Here is an 18,402-nt window from a genome sequence, read left to right as displayed (position 1 = left end):
TCTTGTTTGGTTTTGAATGACAAAGTGAAACACCATCCAAGTAATATACTTGAACAGAACATGAGCAGACGACTTGAGTGTCTTGCCAGAACCCTCCATCTTCATTTGACGTGTATCATTTTGAGTTCGTACGACCACACGTTTAGGCCCCCTCCCCCACAAATAGAATAAGAAATAATAATAAAATACAAGAAAGACTGACCGACACATTCTTTTTCCCTTTCGTTCAATTTTTTTAGGCCTAAGTGTGAACACACCCAAATTCAATGTAACAACCATATCAACATGCTACTAACCAATCACGTTCACAGTAACCACTCTGGAATCGTTTCCGGCCGAGTTCTTTGCTATGCAAGTGAACACACCCGAGTCAATGACCTGCACTTCTCTCAGATGCAGCGTGCCATTGGCAGAGATTTGGTAGCGACTGTTCTGACTGGAGATTGGGATATCACCGAACATCCACACAATCCTGGCATCTGGAACACCGCTGGCTTCACAGCGAATTGAGATACTATGACCAACTTGGACTGTGAGTATCTCCTCTCTTCGATTCCTGATCAAAGGGGCAACTGTGTTTGGTGAAACAAGTACAGTCATTACAATATCATATAATTTTTTTTTCAAAATATCTTTATGATAATACATTAAACATAAGGAAGGGTGTCCACACTTTAGTTGTTACCGACATTATATGTAAATTGATTGATTGCATTTATTCTTTTTCATTCCAAAATTTAACAAAAGTTACAATGTAAAGCATAACACAAAAATACCATATACAGAAATGAAAAAAAGAGAACCCACTGGAAAGCAAAGCTTGTTAGTATGGGTTCCCTGCAATAGTTAATTAAAGTATATCTTTAAATCAAGCTGTCACCGGCATTATCAAGGATCATTACATGGAAAGTAAAGAAATAATGACACGATGGGAATTCTAGACACTTATTCCTACTTATTCCATCATAAGTTTAGAGCAGAATGAAGAGCAATGAATAAAATAGAGGCGAGGCAGAGAGCCTTGATGATATCCTACATCCTAAATCTTACGTTTCTAGCCATCCAACATTTGAATAAATTTATCCAGCATCATTCAATAATCAAATCTACTGAAAAATTTAAGGGGAATTTCACCTTGACAATTAGGTTGGTTTTAATAAAAGCAGAAAAATCTAATAAAAATACACAGTCTCCTTTATATGTCGTGTGATATAAATTTTCAAAATTGTTATTTTCTGCCAAAAATTAAAATGATTTTATTCATGCTGTGGATATACCATCAGGCACATCATTTTATACAAAATTCATAAGGAGAAATATTTTCATTTATTATTTTCCAATAAACAAATTAGAATTTATGGAATTCATTTATTATATGATATATGGGATAACTGCTCCAATATGACAGCACAAATTAAAAACTTCAATTTAAAAAATTGAATTAGAATTTCCAAAACTTTTACTCTTGGATGGATATCTGTCAAGACTTTACTATCATTTTTCTATAATATTTCATTAAAACCAACTAAATTTTCAGGGTAAACTTCCCATTCAATGTCTTACCATGGACTTCCAAGGAGAAGTGGCGTCGGCTGGACCCCTGACCGTTGGTCGCCTCACAGTGATAATGACCAGCATCCTCAGGACTAAGGTAGGGCAACCTCAGACTCGTATCACCTAAATCAAAATGGATCCCGATATCTGACCTGTCCAGTATGGCCTGACCGTTCTTGTACCATGTGACCTCGGCTGGAGGGTGGGAGTCCGTCACGTTGCACTCCAGGATGACGTTCTGGTATTCTTCAGTGAAAACAATGACAGGATCGTCCGGTGTGTTCTCACCAGCGATATGAGGTCTCACTGTAAACAATATATATATATATATGTAAATTATCTGACTATGATTTCATCTGAATATGATCTTTTAAACAATAAAAAATCGCATTATTCCATTAATACTATGTCCAAACTTGACTCTATTATTCAATCAACTTAAATCTCTTGTTAAGTATTAAGCAGCATATCACATATCTAATTACTATCAATATAAAAAGAAGAGGGGAATGATAGCACAACATATTTGCTTCAATACACTGCTTGGGTTGGCTATGAATCCACAAACATTATTCTAACAATTAATGTCTTGTGTATGCAAATTCTAACAAGCCTTTTTATGACTTTTCTTGCATGCCTCAATTCCATTAATTTGTTAAAAAATAGGAAATGGGGAAAAGGAGAAAGGAAGAGAGTGAAAAAGAAATATTGTCATAATTATGTGCTAAATATTATATTACCATTATTGCTCTTTGTTCCGGTTATGTTCTGTTAACACCTTTGTTTTTGTTTTTTATTTAAATTTTCTTTGTGTGTTTATAAATATATATATATTCATATACATATCATTTTTTCTCATTATGTTCTTTTTAATGAATTTGGAAATAAATGCTTGAATTGAATTGAAAAGCTGCGGTTGACAGGATTCCACATTAATCATGAGCCAACTAATGATTGTGATTGATCTGATCAAATGCAACTATTACATGAATAAGCTGGTAAATCCAGCATCAAGAATGCAAGTGTCCATTCAAAGTGTTTTCCAAATGCGATGTATACCCATAGATGTTTTGCTATCTTGAAAATCAGTGAACTCCTTTCTGTTTCCTTTACATTACCTTTATCACATATACCTAATAAAATGAAAAAAAATTCTAGAACAAATTTATGATCAGTCAATAAGATTGAAGGACTTCAGCAGCTTTTCACTTTATAGAAACAAGTTTTAGGAAATGGGCCCCAGGCAACTCTTTTTAAGATCAGGGGCCTATGACACAAAGATTAGCAATCATTGCAAATGAGAACAATGTACACTTAATCATGAAGATTAAGCATGTGATTAATTGCTAACCTTTGTGCTACAGAACCCAGGTCCTGTTTGGTCAATACACACCATCAACACTGGAAACTAACCCTGCGTATCGATGAATACATCAATCGAATCGAACCCGCTCTCACTCTCTGCTATGCACTCGTATCGACCATTATCATAGGGTTGCAGACTGGAGATCAGCAGTGTATTGTCTCCAAGCACGGTGTAGCCTCTGAGTTGCTCTATCGGTTGTCCATCCTTGAACCAACGGATCCGAGGTCTAGGTGTCCCGGTGGCCTGGCAGGCTATCCTAACCTCTGTGTTCATCATCTGTTCCATCACCTCAGGGAGCTCATTGATGATGCGAGGAGGATCTATCGAAATAAGAAATCCAAGGTATCATGCATAGAAAATAGAAGGAATAACAAGGACAACACATTACAGTACAATTAAGCAAATGAGTTAAAGACTAATTCTTATATTCAACATGACCAAATTTATATAATGTACATGCATGAAATGAAAGTATAACCAAATTAGAATGGATTTTGATTTCATCACACACAAACTTAATATTAATAAGATAGATTACTACAAAATAAAAGTTACAAGACACAGTACTATATTGAGCTGGAAATATAATGAGTGGGGTCAATATATTGAGAAAATGTTTTTTAAAGTAGTTATAATGATCACCTTTCCTTTATTTCAAGTTATGTAGTATATTTGTATCAAGCTGTTGATGTATTGCAACAATATTGTCCTTGAATAGTTTGTGCACTTTAAATTATCACTAAGATAAACAAGTAATACAACATAAATTGAATCAGTAGAATAACGAGACAAATACAAAAACAAATATTTTCCACCAGATGATCGTATGACTAAACTGATTCCATGACCCCCATAGGATTTCTATTCAGACCACTCTGTTACAGAAAGCTACAGGCTAATTGACCGATCATCCACCATAAGAGCACAAGTGAGCTTACTGACATACCCTTTACAGTGAGTGTGATCTTCCTGGTGTCCGAGCCTGCTTGATTGACCACCAAACAGAAATAAACACCGGCATCCAGCTCTCTTACATCACTGATGATCAGGGAACCTTCCTCAAGCTTATGGAAATGAGAATCATCATAGTTAAGCTGAAGACCCCCCTTGTCCCACATGGTCATGGGGGTAGGTACTCCTATAGAGTCACAGGGTAGGGTCACATTCTGACCTAGGTAGGCCGTGATGGTGTCAGGACCAGGACTGATGTATGGTGGCACTAAAACATACAAAATGAACAGATATCAACATGGTTTGCTGACAATGTCAATACTAATTGTTTTATGGCAGGTAAACCGAACACAAAAGAAAAAAATATGTTGAGAACTATGAGGTAAAATCAAAGACTATATATTTACAAAGTAAAAGATGTTCCAACAACACCATAGTTGCCACCATCTTCAATATCATCTTCATCATGACCACCCCACTGCTACCATCATCAGTACCATCACCACACTACCATTAGAACCATCACCACCATCATCATTATCATTATCATCATCATCATCATCATCGTTGTTGTCATCATCGTTGTCGCCATCATCATCATCACCATCATCATCATCATATTCATTATCATCATCGTCACCATCATTGATGTTGTCACCATCATAATCATCATCACCATCATCATAATTGCCATCATCAAAATTATCATAACAAATATTTTCATGATCATCATTACCACCAATAATAATCTTCTACAATAACATACTAATCATATTTATCAACATAATAATAATCACCATCATCTTCATCATCATCATTTTTATTATTCATACCTCAATTCTAAGAAACTACACACAGGGTGAACCTGCCCTGTAAACTGCTTTCAGGACTTACCTTGAACATTGATTTCATAACTCCTAGAAATATTCCCAACGATATTGGATGCGATGCAGGTGTAGACCCCGGAATCCCTCACCACAGCCATGGGGATGTCAAGGGACGATTCCTGAATGCGGTAATGGGAGTTGGTATAAGGGATCACTCGGCCATCCTTGAGCCATGTGATCATAGGAGGCGGGTAACTCTCCACTACACACGGCAGTGAGACAGGATTGTTGAGGGTGACATCGTAGCTGGTATCCCCAGCGGTGATTGATGTAGGAGGCACTGTTGTGTAGGAGAAAACATGAACAGGAATATTTTTATTGCTATCCATCATTCCGGATGTAAAACAAAGACAAAACAAAGTTTGAGTTTTAAATATAAATATACAGTACACATTCATTGAAGAACTACAAATCATTTCATAAAACATACAGTGATTGTTACGATTTTATAAGCTCATAAAAAGAGAAAAGAACTAATATTTTTGCATCTGATTGGCTTAGAGCAAAATTGTCACAGAACATTCAATGATAATCTATTTAATGAAATGCTCCACTGATTTCATTGTTAATGCATTCCTCCATACTAGTACCTTCATCAAGACAGGGGTCAGTATACTTAATTAAGAGGACGTTTAAATCATTGACCACTACCACCATCAAAACCACTACTTCTAATGCAACGAATCTTGATGATGGTCAACAGTAATCCTCTTCAGAAACTAATACTCCTTACCATAAACTGTTAACTCCATGTGTTTGTACTGATACCCAGCAGTATTTGTTACATTACAGGTATAGATGCCAGAATCTTCTCTTATGGTTGACGCAATGAGTAGTGAGTTGCTTGGTGTGACATAGTACCTGGATAGGAGTAGAAAACAATTATTTTCATTTCTTCATGATACATTCTTAAAACTATGAAGCATCACTCTTCATTGTCGTCATCTCATCATTTTGGAAGTAACTTCAATATTTTTTTCTAATTTATCCATATTAACCTACTATTATATTCAGAATAATGCATGTTCTGTTAATTTAATTTTTGACCAACCTGACATCTTCTTGATCTAGCGGTGCTCCATTCTTAAGCCATGTGACCTCAGGAGGCGGAAAACCAGCAGCTAGACACTGAAGGGTCACAGGGTTACGGATCAGGCTGGTGTAAGCATCGGGACTGTCTAACAAAATGGGTGCCACTGAAAAAAGAGATAACCAAATAAAAATTGTTATCAACACATGCATATAAAACATTTCTTTGCATAATATTGCATTTGGTGTTGTGTTGTCATTTCCATCATTAACATTGGCATCAATATTATGATAAACACTGTCATTATAATCATCATCATCATCACCACCATCACCATCATCTTCATCACCATCATCATCATCATCACCACCTTCATCATCATCATCATCATCATCATCATCTTCATTATAATCATCATCATCATCACCATCACACTCACCATCATCACCTTCATCATCATCATCATCACTTTGTTGCTATCATTAAAATCATCACAACCATCATCAATAATCTCGCTTAAAAAACCCATAAATCTTCTCTTCAATTCTGAAATATCTACAATGTATGAATGCCAAAGCAGCAAAATAACTTACAATTGACTGTTAGGGTTACAAACTTGGAAGCTTTGCCGGCATCGTTAGAGACATAGCAGGCATATTCGCCAGTATCTTGTTGGTCTACGTTCAGTATCTGAAGAGTACCAAAGGCACTCTGTCGAAACCTGTGGATTTAACAATCAGGGGGGTGTTTAACAAATATTTGAGTATGACTTAAACTCGCACTTAAATACTGAGTTGCGTATGAAAGGCTTGACAACTCTCATCAGATCCTGTCATGAGGCGAGCACTACTGCATATCTATCAATAAGATCGCATGTTGCATATCATGTACTCGTCGGCATCTAAGTGCGACTTAAGTCATAATTAAATATTTGTGAAAAACCAATCAGCCAATCACACTATGCCATAACAGCCATTTAAAACAATATGAGATCATAAAGACTGGCTTGGAAAAAAATATACTAAATTTTGTATTAGCTTTTCGGCATCATATCTGTTAAATAATTCTATGTAAAATGATGGTACAATGGACAAAAATTTAGAATGACTTTGGTAACTACAGGATAGCTTCAAGAAATCTAACAATGAAATTTGAATCTTTGGCCTATCTATTGTAAAACTTGGTCATTTACCACAACCCAAACCTTCAGACAAATATTTGGTTATCTAAAACATAATTACAGAATAATTTGACAGAAAAAATAATAAACAGACAAACCTTGGGTCATTAAATGTATCGAGGGGCTGTCCGTCCTTGTACCATGTTATATCAGGGAGTGGGATACCATCGGCCCGGCATTCCAACTCAACGTGACTTCCAACCTCTGTCGTACGGGTTGGTGGCCCTGGCTGAATACTGGGTGGAACTGCAAAATAAAAGAAAAACCACAAAGATAAAAAAGTTCATATAACTTGTATGATCAAATATGCAACAACAAAAATATATTTTAGCATTTCATCATTTTGACTTTTGACAAATGCTCTAGATGGTTTCTACATGTAGACCTGACTTACCAATAACACTAAATCATTCAATAATAATGATATATTGAAAATTATATAGTGCAGCTGTTCTAAAAATATACAGCCCCGTTTTACAAAGAGTTACGATTGATCCAATCAACCGTAACTCTATGGAAATCCATCAGTGTCATAATTTTCTACAGGAAGTTTGCAAAATATCTTTTGTAAACAAAGGAGAACACACAACAATATGTTAAAGAAATCAATGAATCTATGGATACACATTGTACATTCATATGTAGAGAATTTTTTTTAGCAAACATGCATTTTATATGTTGACTTTGCTGGCTTTCCATAGTTGATATTGATTGGATCAATCACAACTCTTTGTAACAGGCCCCTGGACTGTTATGGTACACAGCTCCTAATATGGTTAAAGATGATACATGCATTACATTTATTTTCATGGTCATCGCTCAAAAGAAAGGCACTTAAAAAAATCATGATATTCACTTACTCATGACAACAAGCCTGAAATTCCTGGTACTGTTGCCTGCAATGTTGCTTGCCACACACTGATAGATGCCAGTATCAAATGGTCTAGCTCGATAGATGTCCAGCGAGTCTCTGGTGATGACCATTGAGTTACTGACCGAGATAGGATTGCCTGACTTGTACCATGTGACCATCGGAGGGGGATTCCCCCTGACCTCGCAGGGCAGAGAGACAGTCTCACCGACAACGATGCTGAAGGTTTCCTCAACGACTTCCTCGATATCAGGAGGAACTGACATTGAAAGTTAAGGAAAGATTGAAATTATTTGAAGTAATATTCACCAAAGTATTGATGAGGACTAGAAAAAAAATAATACTAATCATTATAATAATAACAATTATCATAACATGATAATGATAATAATCATAATAATAACAATACACAACATTTATAAAGCACTTAATACACATAGATTCTAAGTGCTAGAACATAATAAAAATGTTGAATAATAACTGCTGTCAATTAAGAAATATGCTATAATTGGGCTGATTGAGCCAATGAAAAATCATATTCATACCCTTGGTAAAGGTCAAACAAATACTCTGTATGTACTGAACACCATATATGGACATGCCAAACTCCAATGACAGGGGTAACAATAGAGCTACAGAGTGCTTAGATATGAGGTTGGACATGATAAGTGCTTTTAATTTCAAATAAGATGAAAAAGTATGCACATATGATTACTACATCTACCAATCATAAAAGCCAAGAAATTGGCTTTTCCAGCAGACAATATCAATTTCCTTTTTTTCTGTGGAAAGACTTTTAAGAAATGGGGACCCAGGGTCACCAAGAATGATAATTGTTCTATGTTTTTTCTGAATATCTGAGCGATCCAAGAAAATAAGAGAAGGTAGTCTAGTTGGAGGCCTTTTAATTTATATTATGAATAATAATAATGATAATATGCATTTATATAGTGCAAAAACTATTTCTATATATTCTATTGCGCTGCAAGAGCTTCCCAGATGCTGTACATACTATTGGAATAGATAGGTTTTAATTTTAGTTTGAAATTATATAACATTGTTGAATTCCTAATGTCGAGAAGAAGTTTGTTCCATAGATGTGGGGCTAGTATAAGAAATGTCCAATCCCTTAGTGTTGCTTTAGTTATGCGCAAACCGGTGTGTTGGCTCAGTGGGTAGAGTGCCTGCCTCACAACCTAGAGGTCATGAGATAAAGACCCAGCTGCGTCAGACCAACAGACATCAAAAGATGGGAGTTGCTACTACCTCCGTTTGGTTGTCAATAATTTAAGGGATAGAGCAACGTCGATTTAGCGCTGCTCCCAGGCCCACGGTCAATGGGGCAGAATAAATTTTTCAAAGGGTTTCTATTTCATACAATAAAACATAAATTTTCATTTTCATTTCTTTCTGCCTCCCATAACTTCTAAAACCAAAATTCTCTATGACAACATACCATGGACAGACAGATTGATGTCCTTAGTCACCGATCCACCCTCATTCTGCACCACACACTTGTATGTTCCAAAATCCGTTGGCTCAACGCCATACATCGTAAGAGTGCCGGCGATATCATCAACGTCGTAACGAGGATCGTTGAGGGGAATGGGGACGCCCTCCCTGGACCAGGTGATTGTCGGGGGCGGGGTTCCGGAAGCTGGGCAATGCAGAGTTATTGCCTGACCAGTGACCACAGTGTATTGTGTCTGACCATCCAAGATTATTGGTGGAACTGAAAAAAAAATGGAGCAAGAAACATAGTATTTGCCTTTGATAACATTAACAACAATATTTCTGAACTGAACACTTTTCATGAAACGATTATTACTGACGCTTAAATTGGCCAGGATTCAATCTCTTCTTCTTTCTCACCCACATTTTTAACTATATCTCAACAAATTTCCTAAATCTACAACTGATTCTCTTTCTTTTTCACACTTTCCTATCTCTAACAACTAATTATAATTATAATTAATAAAATGATCTACTTCTCCGTATACATTTTTTAATCTCCCTTTCTCCCCCTTTCCATCATTTGCTCCTCCATCTTCATCCCTCAATCAATCTCTCGCTCTCTATCCATCTTTCATTTATCCCTTCCCCTCTCTTTTGCTCTCCCTCTCTCTTTCTTCCCCCCTCTCCCACTCTTTTCTCTCTCCCCCTCTTCTCTCTCCCCTATCTCCCCATATTACCTCCAATGCAATACCCTCAAAGTCCCATTCGTCTCCTCCTCTAGACACTCACCAATAATACTAAGGGTGATAAACCTGTTGGTTTCCCCGGCATCGTTGGTCACCACACAGGTGTAGGTCCCTGTATGATCCTCGGAGGTGACATCTATCTGGAGGGAGCCCTCTTCCAGGATGCGGGCATTCCTGGTGGCTTTGGGTAGCTGAACTCCATCCTTCTGCCAAACCACCTCTGGCATGGGGATGCCATAGGCTTCGCATGATAGAATGACCGAGCCTCCGGCCACTACTTCATATTCAGTGTTACCAGGTTCGATGCTTGGTGGAACTGTGAAAATAAAGGTAATTATAAGATAAAAAATGATGAAACTTTTTATCTCAACACAAGAAAAATCTCAAAGAGTTATCACTAAATTTCCAGCTACTGAGATAAGAAGATAAATGCAATGTAGAAACTTATCTTAACATTTTGATTGCCTACTACACAAGTCATATTGAACATGAAACTAAACATAGTTGTAAAAGAAATAAAGTTTTGGTTTCACCTTAAATGCTTTATTAGATTCCTTTATGCAGTTGAAAAATATGATGAAATATGGAACAAAAAATTCCACAAGATCAAACTTCAGTAGGATTCTAGATGAATTGCTTCCAAGTCCCAACATATGGACAGTATCAAGCTATAACATGACTAATTGTTAAAAATTAATCTTAAGGAATAACTGGGAAAAAAATCAAGGTCAAGGTCAAGAATAATGGTGAATGATACCATCAAAGAACTGATAAGAAGAAAAGTTAATCATAACGATTTTCCATGGATACCAATTGGTGCTAACACATTATGTTTGAGAATGATAAAATGTGTTAGGACTATATAAACGAGGGGATATGATAGCTGACAGGGAAAGAAAGCAGAGAAGAATTAGTAGACCACCCACCAAGAATAGTAATGCGGACATCTTTGGTGACATTGCCGGCTATGTTAGACGCCACACACCTATACTGCCCTTCCTCTGCCATAGACATCTGCTGAATGACCAGACCCCCATCTGGATTAACGTAGAAGTTCCTTCCAGAGTCTGGCAAGGGAAGGTCGTCTTTGAACCAGGTGATCTGAGGAGGGGGATTTGCCCTCACATTGCACGGGAGGGTGACACTGTCCCCTTGAGTTACATTGATGACACCGGTGGTCTCGACACCAACACGGACAGGTGGGACTGAAAAGAAAACAACAATAAGAATATTAATTCCAACAATACAAACTAATGCATTCAGGAGATATAATCTCTGTTTAAGCAATAACTAATATAACTTTCTTTCGTATACAACTAATTATTCTCATAAAGTTCAGGTTATAGAAGGAAATTTTAATTGAATCACAATGATGCTTGGAAATTCATAATCATTTACAAGGTATAACCACAAAAAAATTAATTTGTGCAGGAAAAGGGTAAGATCCACTGCATCTTTTCATGTCTTTCAGACACAGGCATGATATTCCCCTCTGAAAAAATATCTGAAAAATAGCCAAGGGTCGCTAAGTCACCGACAAAATCTGAGGCGCCCCCGTCTGGGTTACAAGCTGTTGCATAGTAAGAAATCGAAAGTGATTTTTCAAGGTGAGTCTGCATGATAGTTTTATCATTTGACTTTAAAAAGCAGTAAAAAACAGCATGACAATGTTGTTGGGCAAAGGATTTCACATAAAATAAAAATAAATACAAAAAAATCTTAATTTTTTTTATATTGGAATTCTGATTTTAGTAGGGAGAATATCATGCCTGCAGACACTCCTTTACACACCATTTCAATATCCCAAGTTTCATAAATGTTGCTCACCCATTAAAACTACAGAGCTATTGGCAAACAAGACAAAAAGAAATAAACTCTTGCTTCTCTACCTTACCTAAAACAAAGAGTGTTATTTCTATCTCTGAGACACCGGCCACATTAGACACCCTACATATGTAGGTGCCTGCGTCCTGTTCGGTGACATAGTTTAGCGTGAGCGCACTCTGATGGATCCCTAGGTTGGGTACGGTCTGGCCGTTCTTGATCCACTCAATAACTGGCGGGGGATAACCTTCGGCAGGGCAAAGCAACGTCACTGACTCGTGATGGATAACGGTGTAGCTGGTATTTGTGGGGGTTATACTTGGTTTATCTAAACAGAGAGATAGATATGATGTTGCTAGCTAAAGAATACAGGTAATCTATTTATAGTCATAAACAGGTTGAAGTTCCTGAACATTATACTAATCATCATCATTGTCCAAACCACCTTCATCAAAAAGATGATTGCCACCACCCTTATTGTTAATGCAACCTCAATCGTCATTGCCACTTTAATCATCAAAATCATCGTCATCTTAAATATCCCACTTTCCCTCCTTCTCCTCATCATTATCATCATCATAATCAACATCATCATCATCACCACCATCATTGTCAATATTATCATCATAATCATCATTGTCAACATCATCATCACCATAATTATCCTCCTCCTACTTTCCCTCCTCATCAAAACATGATCATCACTTCTAATATCAATGATTACCATCACAAGCATCATGATAACTAACTCATCACCAACATCCCAACAATAACTACATGTAACTCATCTTCACTACAATATTCACTAAATCTCCTCCCTGGGTCTCACCGTGAACTTTAACATGTGTTGTCCTGGTGTCATTTCCAATGGCATTCTCCGCTACGCAGGTGTAGTTGCCCGCATCGGACATTACCACGCCCCTGATTCCGAGGCTACCATCGGGAAAGATATCGAGACGGGGGCTGTATTCCGGGTAAAGCCTCTCCTTGCTGTGGTACCAAGTTATCGTTGGTGGTGGGTTGCCGGCGATCACGTTGCACCGTACGACCACATCCGCTTCCACCAATACCACTTCCTCCTGGCTGGTGGCACTGATCTGGGGCTGGACTGGAAGTTGAAAGAAAGAAATATAATTCATCACTCATAAAAAATCCTGTGCCTAAGATCTGACCAAAATAAAGAAAAAAACATGGAGAGAAGAACTCAGCTAGGGTATTCACTAAAGCAAATGTCTAGTCATGGTGCCTTATATTTTTAAAAGCAATCCTCAAGGACATAGATATGTGACATCACTCAATTAGTGCTGTTGTCGATAGGCCTCATATCGACATTGATGTCGACATACGAAGGATTTTCAATGTTTCCGACATGTCGACATGCAAACATAAAATAAAAAGGGGTCTAGCCTAAAGTCACGAGTATAAAGCTTAGCTGAAAAGTTGGAAGCTTTTATCCACAGTAAGTGGCGCGATTAAAAGGTTTATTCAGCTATAAAGCGGCACATTAAATGAAAAAAGAATACCTGCGAGCTGCGCGGCAGCAGAAATACGTCAGTGCCTGAGTCGAGTGTGGGCCGGCCTGCCCGATCGAGCTGCCTCGCCGCGCCCCTCGACGATCGCGAGCGTAGCGTAGCCGTAGTAGCATTCACCGTACCCATCCATATGTACCCATCGCTATTCACCGTGCTTGATAATACGTTGCTCCTCAATGCATTACTTTTCACATAAACGTTTTTGTCAAAGTTGTGACCGCCGCAATTGAGCGCTTAATTCAAATCACGAAGTCACAGAAAACTTCCCTTTCTTCGTTTGGAGATCGTTGCACGGATCGCCGCGGAAGTGATACTGAAATTATCGGTCGATTTTCATTATTTTTTACTGTCAATTTGAGGAGCTTGCGTTTGCAGCACATGTGTACCAGCGTATAATACGCAATGATCACTATTGTAATTAGTGATTCTCAAATTGGCTCCGAGTGTTATTGCGCAATGCTTTCGAGACCGGATCGTACAAAACTTGATTCTCCAGAAAAAGATGTGGATTAAATCGGTGATTTTGAAAGTGAATTCACTCTAGCTTAGTGAAAATATGTTTTCCCGAACTGAGCCTGTATTATATAGATCTAGATCTAGTGTGGGGATATTCTTTGTGTCAAGGTGAATACATTTGATTGAGAGTGTTATGTTCCACGATCGAATGATTTTTTTATTAGGGAGCCTAGGCTAAATTACGGTCCCTTTTTCATGTCGACATTGTCAATGTCGGGATTAATTTTTAAGCGACATGTCGACATGGATTTTTGTTCCCGACAACAGCACTACACTCAATTCAAGTAGTAAGGAATGAAACATTAAGCCACCATCCCCTGAAGAATAGGTTTGCTGCTTGAATCTAGGCCATTGCAATAGCTAACATATCTGTTTCTAACTGCTCAAGGATATCTCATTTTCAGGTTCTGTCATCATATGACCAGGGTCAAAATGAAGATGAGGCTTAGGGTTATATATACATGGGCCAATATTCTGTAGACAGGTTTAAATTAGGCCATGGATTAACTCGTAAAGTAATAATTTTGTTAAGATTGTAAGTTTATCATGTTCACTGTACGCTGTTATCATGCTATAAAGGAAAATAAAACAAATTAAGTTAATAATGATCTACATGTAAGTGACAGATGAGCTGATGTACTCTTAGAGATTAGTGTCACAACTGGCTATCGCTAGTTGGACCTGGATTTAAGTTAAACCAGAGTTCAGACTACGGGGTAAAGTGGGTGAGGTTGTCCAGTTTTCTACGACCATACTTACTAAGATTTGTGATTCTCAACTGGGCTGATGATTCCGTGGACCCATGTTCGTTGTGAGCCACACAGACGTATGTCCCACTATCTTCAACTTGCATGTCTATTAATATGAGAACAAAGGAGGTGATACTCATTAATAAATTAAGGAAGGAGAAAAAAAGACAGCTTAATTAATATCATATCATCAAAATAAAGTCAAATGATCTGCTCAGAGATTTTAAGAGCGTTCAAAACATAAATCAAAACTCTGTGGACAATATTTGTACCAAAAATAGTGAGCAAAAGCACAAAAATGATGATTATGAAGAGGATGCATCATAGAATGAAATAGAAGACAACAAGAAAGGAAGAGAGAGAGAGGGGGGAAGTGAGAGAAAGGAAAGATATGGGACAGATAGAACAAAATAAAACATTAATATTATTACATGTACATATACACCATTATATGGCTTTAAAAATCAAAATATATATTTTATACTGTTATGTATATCTACTGTAGATTTGCATTAGAAGATACAGGAGGATAAAAATGTACAATTTTTTAAATCAACGTTTAAAAATAAAGTGTGTTGCATCAACAAATGTAACGATTACAAATGCAACAAAAAATGCAATCAGGTATAAACAAGAATCTAATGTATGACTTAAAGACAGAGAGGGAATGAGGGAAAGATGGTGAGAGAAAAAGAATGAAATGGAAGAAGGTTACAGGTGGGCTAAGGGAAGAGGAGGAATAATTCTGCTATGACCCCAATAACATTACTCTGACATAATACAACATAATCTAGATTATTTTCATAAGACTTACTCGTCATCTATAAGAAGCATTATTTATTGCCATTAGAGAAGAACAAGATAACATCACTGGATATTGCATATGAACTTAATTTCTTTCCACATTTCAGGAAAGATAAACTGCCTGATGTCTATTGACACCATAACAGCCATATAAATCAATACATTTCTAGTTTAGTTGCTGCTTTTCAGCAAAAACTGCCAGATATGATAAAATCAAATGAATTTTCAGCTGCATAAATTCGAGATAAGACTAGCATGTCATGGTTCATACTAAATTGTGTTAATGCAAGATCTATACATGTAGGTGCTGATCGAATGAAATTGTGTTAATAGGTGACGGTACTTCACGCTTGATAGAGAAGTTAGCAGGGCATCGACCAGTGATGACCCTGGTATGATATGAGTCACATGACTACAGATACCATATGTCATCTATGGAGACAGCAAAGCTGCCAAAGGACAATGAAATAATCATACAATCACCATGTGGTTTAGATAACATTAATTAGTGACAAATAATTGAAAGGATAAATCAACAGAGGTAAACCAAAGGATCGATTTCTCAGAAGACTAGAGGTGTCATGTTTTTGCTTTCGGATATGAACTAGTAGCAGTAAGAGAGTTTCTGACAGCTGTGTTATTTTTATCTTCATTACTGTGTTCACCCATGATGTACAGGGAGGGTCAAAATTTGCCCCACAAATTTCTAGATTATTCTGTTAATCAAGAAAAAATATACCTTTATTTAATAGCAACCCTGCTTTTTTCTAATTTTTGTTTGTTCTTTATTTACATCATCACTGATCATTCAACCAATGAAAAAAAAATACTTGTAGTATTCGCTAAAGTCAAACATAAAAAAACGACAATATATGATAGGTCTAAGAATAGAAAATATGAATTTGTGGAATGTTTATGAATATCTGAAATTTACATTTCATAATTTTGTTGGAGATAACATGATGTGAGAATCAAAGATATCCGATGCAATTGTATAAAATTTTGGAATAATATTCCTGTAAGAAACTGTTATGGTAATCTGAAAATATATTCGCTTTCCACAGGAATAAAGGTTATTTTTATAATATATTAGTATAAATGTACATTTGTCTATTACTTTTTCTGCTGAACATAAAATGTCGAATGCATCATTTATTTATTAAGGGAAAACGGACTAAAAAATAAATTAAATTGACAAAATCCTACATACAAATCACAGAAAACTACTAAATGTAAAAATCAGAGAAAGATAAACAAATTGAATTGCATGAGGCTGTCCAGAACAATCAAGTCAATTTGTACAGCCTCAGATTCTATTTCACATAACTTGTTATAAATGAAAAATGCTAGCAATTTGCCTTGAGCCAATCAAAATGCATTATTTACAATATGTTGTAAAAAAAACAACTGATAGTGTTTAATGATACAGACATGGTCAACATAATGAAAATGCATACCTCTAATGAACAGATTTCCATCTTCGTTCATGGTAATCCTTGGGTTGGCAGCAAGATGTGATTGCCCGACCTTGCGCCACGTGACAGTAGGAGCAGGATGCCCCATGGCGATGCAAGTCACGGAGACGTTCATGCCGTAGTTGACACCAAGATCAATAGGAGGTTGCAGAATGATAGGGGAAGCTGACATAAGACAAGTAAAAATTAGAAAAGATAATTATCAATATGAGTATGAAAGTCTCTAAAAGTCTTTCGATCTTGGCAGAATTAGAATAATTTGTGATTGTCTGGTACGAAAACAAAGAATTAGCCTGTAATCTTGGCAGAGGTTGCAGCTATCACCTTTGCTTTTACGACTCTGATATTGTTACAGAAATGTAATCAATACATCTGATGCAGAAGACATCTTGCTTTAGTTGTTTTTTTAATCAACAAATGTCGAGAGGCAGTTTTTTTACACCCCCCCCCCCGCGAAAGGATGGTGCATCTGCCTCCAAACACAAACCCTCCTGCTGTTTTTAGAAGGGACATTCAGAAGGCATTCCTGAAATAAGTTTGGGCAAATGGCCACTTCTTCGAAAAAGTGGTAGCTCGAGCTAAAACTGGGGTAATAATAGTTCCGCTTTGTATCCTCTGGCAAAAAAAGCTGAATAAATCCAGCTATTATTAACATTTATCATTTGACAAGAGCAATGATTGAAAGGACAGACTACAAGCTTTCAACATGTAGTCATATACATGTAGCGTTCATTTTCAATCAATTTGCAGAATTGTTATAGGTAGTGTTACATAAATTTTATTTCAACTAAAGAGTAAATCCAATTCATGAAATGAGGTACAACTGCAGATATGAAATATCAATATATGCACTTTCAATGAGGACTTTATAGTGTATATTGTTTATTTCATGATGTCATTACTTCTTTACAGGGAAATGCATGTATCAGCACAACTCCAGAAAACAGAATGCTCCAGAAAACAAAACACACACACAAAAAAAGTTAGCACAAAAGAGAGCGGAAAAAAATAAAGATATATTGAAATAATCATTCAGTAGACTAATGGCTCCAAATCACTTCCTACTACAGATATCCTTTAAAGGATAAGTCGGTCCTGGGTAGCTTGTTTCAGTAAAAGTAGAAAATAGTTTTAAGGCAGTAACTTTTATGTTCTACAAATCCTGACAAGCTGCATGAAAATAAAACTTCATTTTAGATAAATTATCAATACACTAATAGGCAAATCTGTGTGATAATTGTGAGATAATGAGATAATAAACTTTGTCAAATCCTTAGTACCTTGCATACCTTTTCAAGCATTCAACCCCCAGTAAAAAGAAAAGAATAAAGTAAAAAAACAAAAAACAAAGAAAAGGTCTTTAAATGGGGAGGGGGTGACAAGTGGATCATCTCCTGCCAAATGTTAATGGAAATAGGAAAATTACTTGGTCACATGATTTGCCCTTTAATAAATGACACTG

At 36.7% G+C, this 18,402-nt stretch overlaps 1 protein-coding gene across 2 annotated transcripts in view; it reads right to left on the bottom strand.

Moving 5' to 3' along the window:
* The window catches only part of LOC121428859 (hemicentin-1-like), a 103,399-nt gene that overhangs the window by 36,542 nt on the left and 48,455 nt on the right, over positions 1 to 18,402 (bottom strand). For both annotated transcript variants that reach the window (XM_041625728.1, XM_041625729.1), the window contains exons 13-29: positions 16,923 to 17,105; positions 14,672 to 14,767; positions 12,694 to 12,972; positions 11,935 to 12,192; positions 10,967 to 11,245; positions 10,084 to 10,356; positions 9,296 to 9,571; positions 7,829 to 8,098; positions 7,067 to 7,214; positions 6,382 to 6,509; positions 5,810 to 5,954; positions 5,492 to 5,619; positions 4,766 to 5,038; positions 3,867 to 4,139; positions 2,968 to 3,240; positions 1,564 to 1,860; positions 297 to 572 (exon numbers count right to left, since the gene is read on the bottom strand). In XM_041625728.1, the coding sequence (XP_041481662.1) occupies positions 297 to 572; positions 1,564 to 1,860; positions 2,968 to 3,240; positions 3,867 to 4,139; positions 4,766 to 5,038; positions 5,492 to 5,619; positions 5,810 to 5,954; positions 6,382 to 6,509; positions 7,067 to 7,214; positions 7,829 to 8,098; positions 9,296 to 9,571; positions 10,084 to 10,356; positions 10,967 to 11,245; positions 11,935 to 12,192; positions 12,694 to 12,972; positions 14,672 to 14,767; positions 16,923 to 17,105 (3,855 nt within the window). The remainder of the gene's footprint in view (positions 1 to 296; positions 573 to 1,563; positions 1,861 to 2,967; positions 3,241 to 3,866; positions 4,140 to 4,765; positions 5,039 to 5,491; positions 5,620 to 5,809; positions 5,955 to 6,381; positions 6,510 to 7,066; positions 7,215 to 7,828; positions 8,099 to 9,295; positions 9,572 to 10,083; positions 10,357 to 10,966; positions 11,246 to 11,934; positions 12,193 to 12,693; positions 12,973 to 14,671; positions 14,768 to 16,922; positions 17,106 to 18,402) is intronic.

Source organism: Lytechinus variegatus, chromosome 15 (genome assembly GCF_018143015.1).
Source record: "Lytechinus variegatus isolate NC3 chromosome 15, Lvar_3.0, whole genome shotgun sequence".
In the NCBI taxonomy this organism is placed as follows: domain Eukaryota; kingdom Metazoa; phylum Echinodermata; class Echinoidea; order Temnopleuroida; family Toxopneustidae; genus Lytechinus; species Lytechinus variegatus.
Note: the sequence above shows the minus strand (reverse complement) of the source record. Positions and strands in the feature narration are given on the sequence as shown.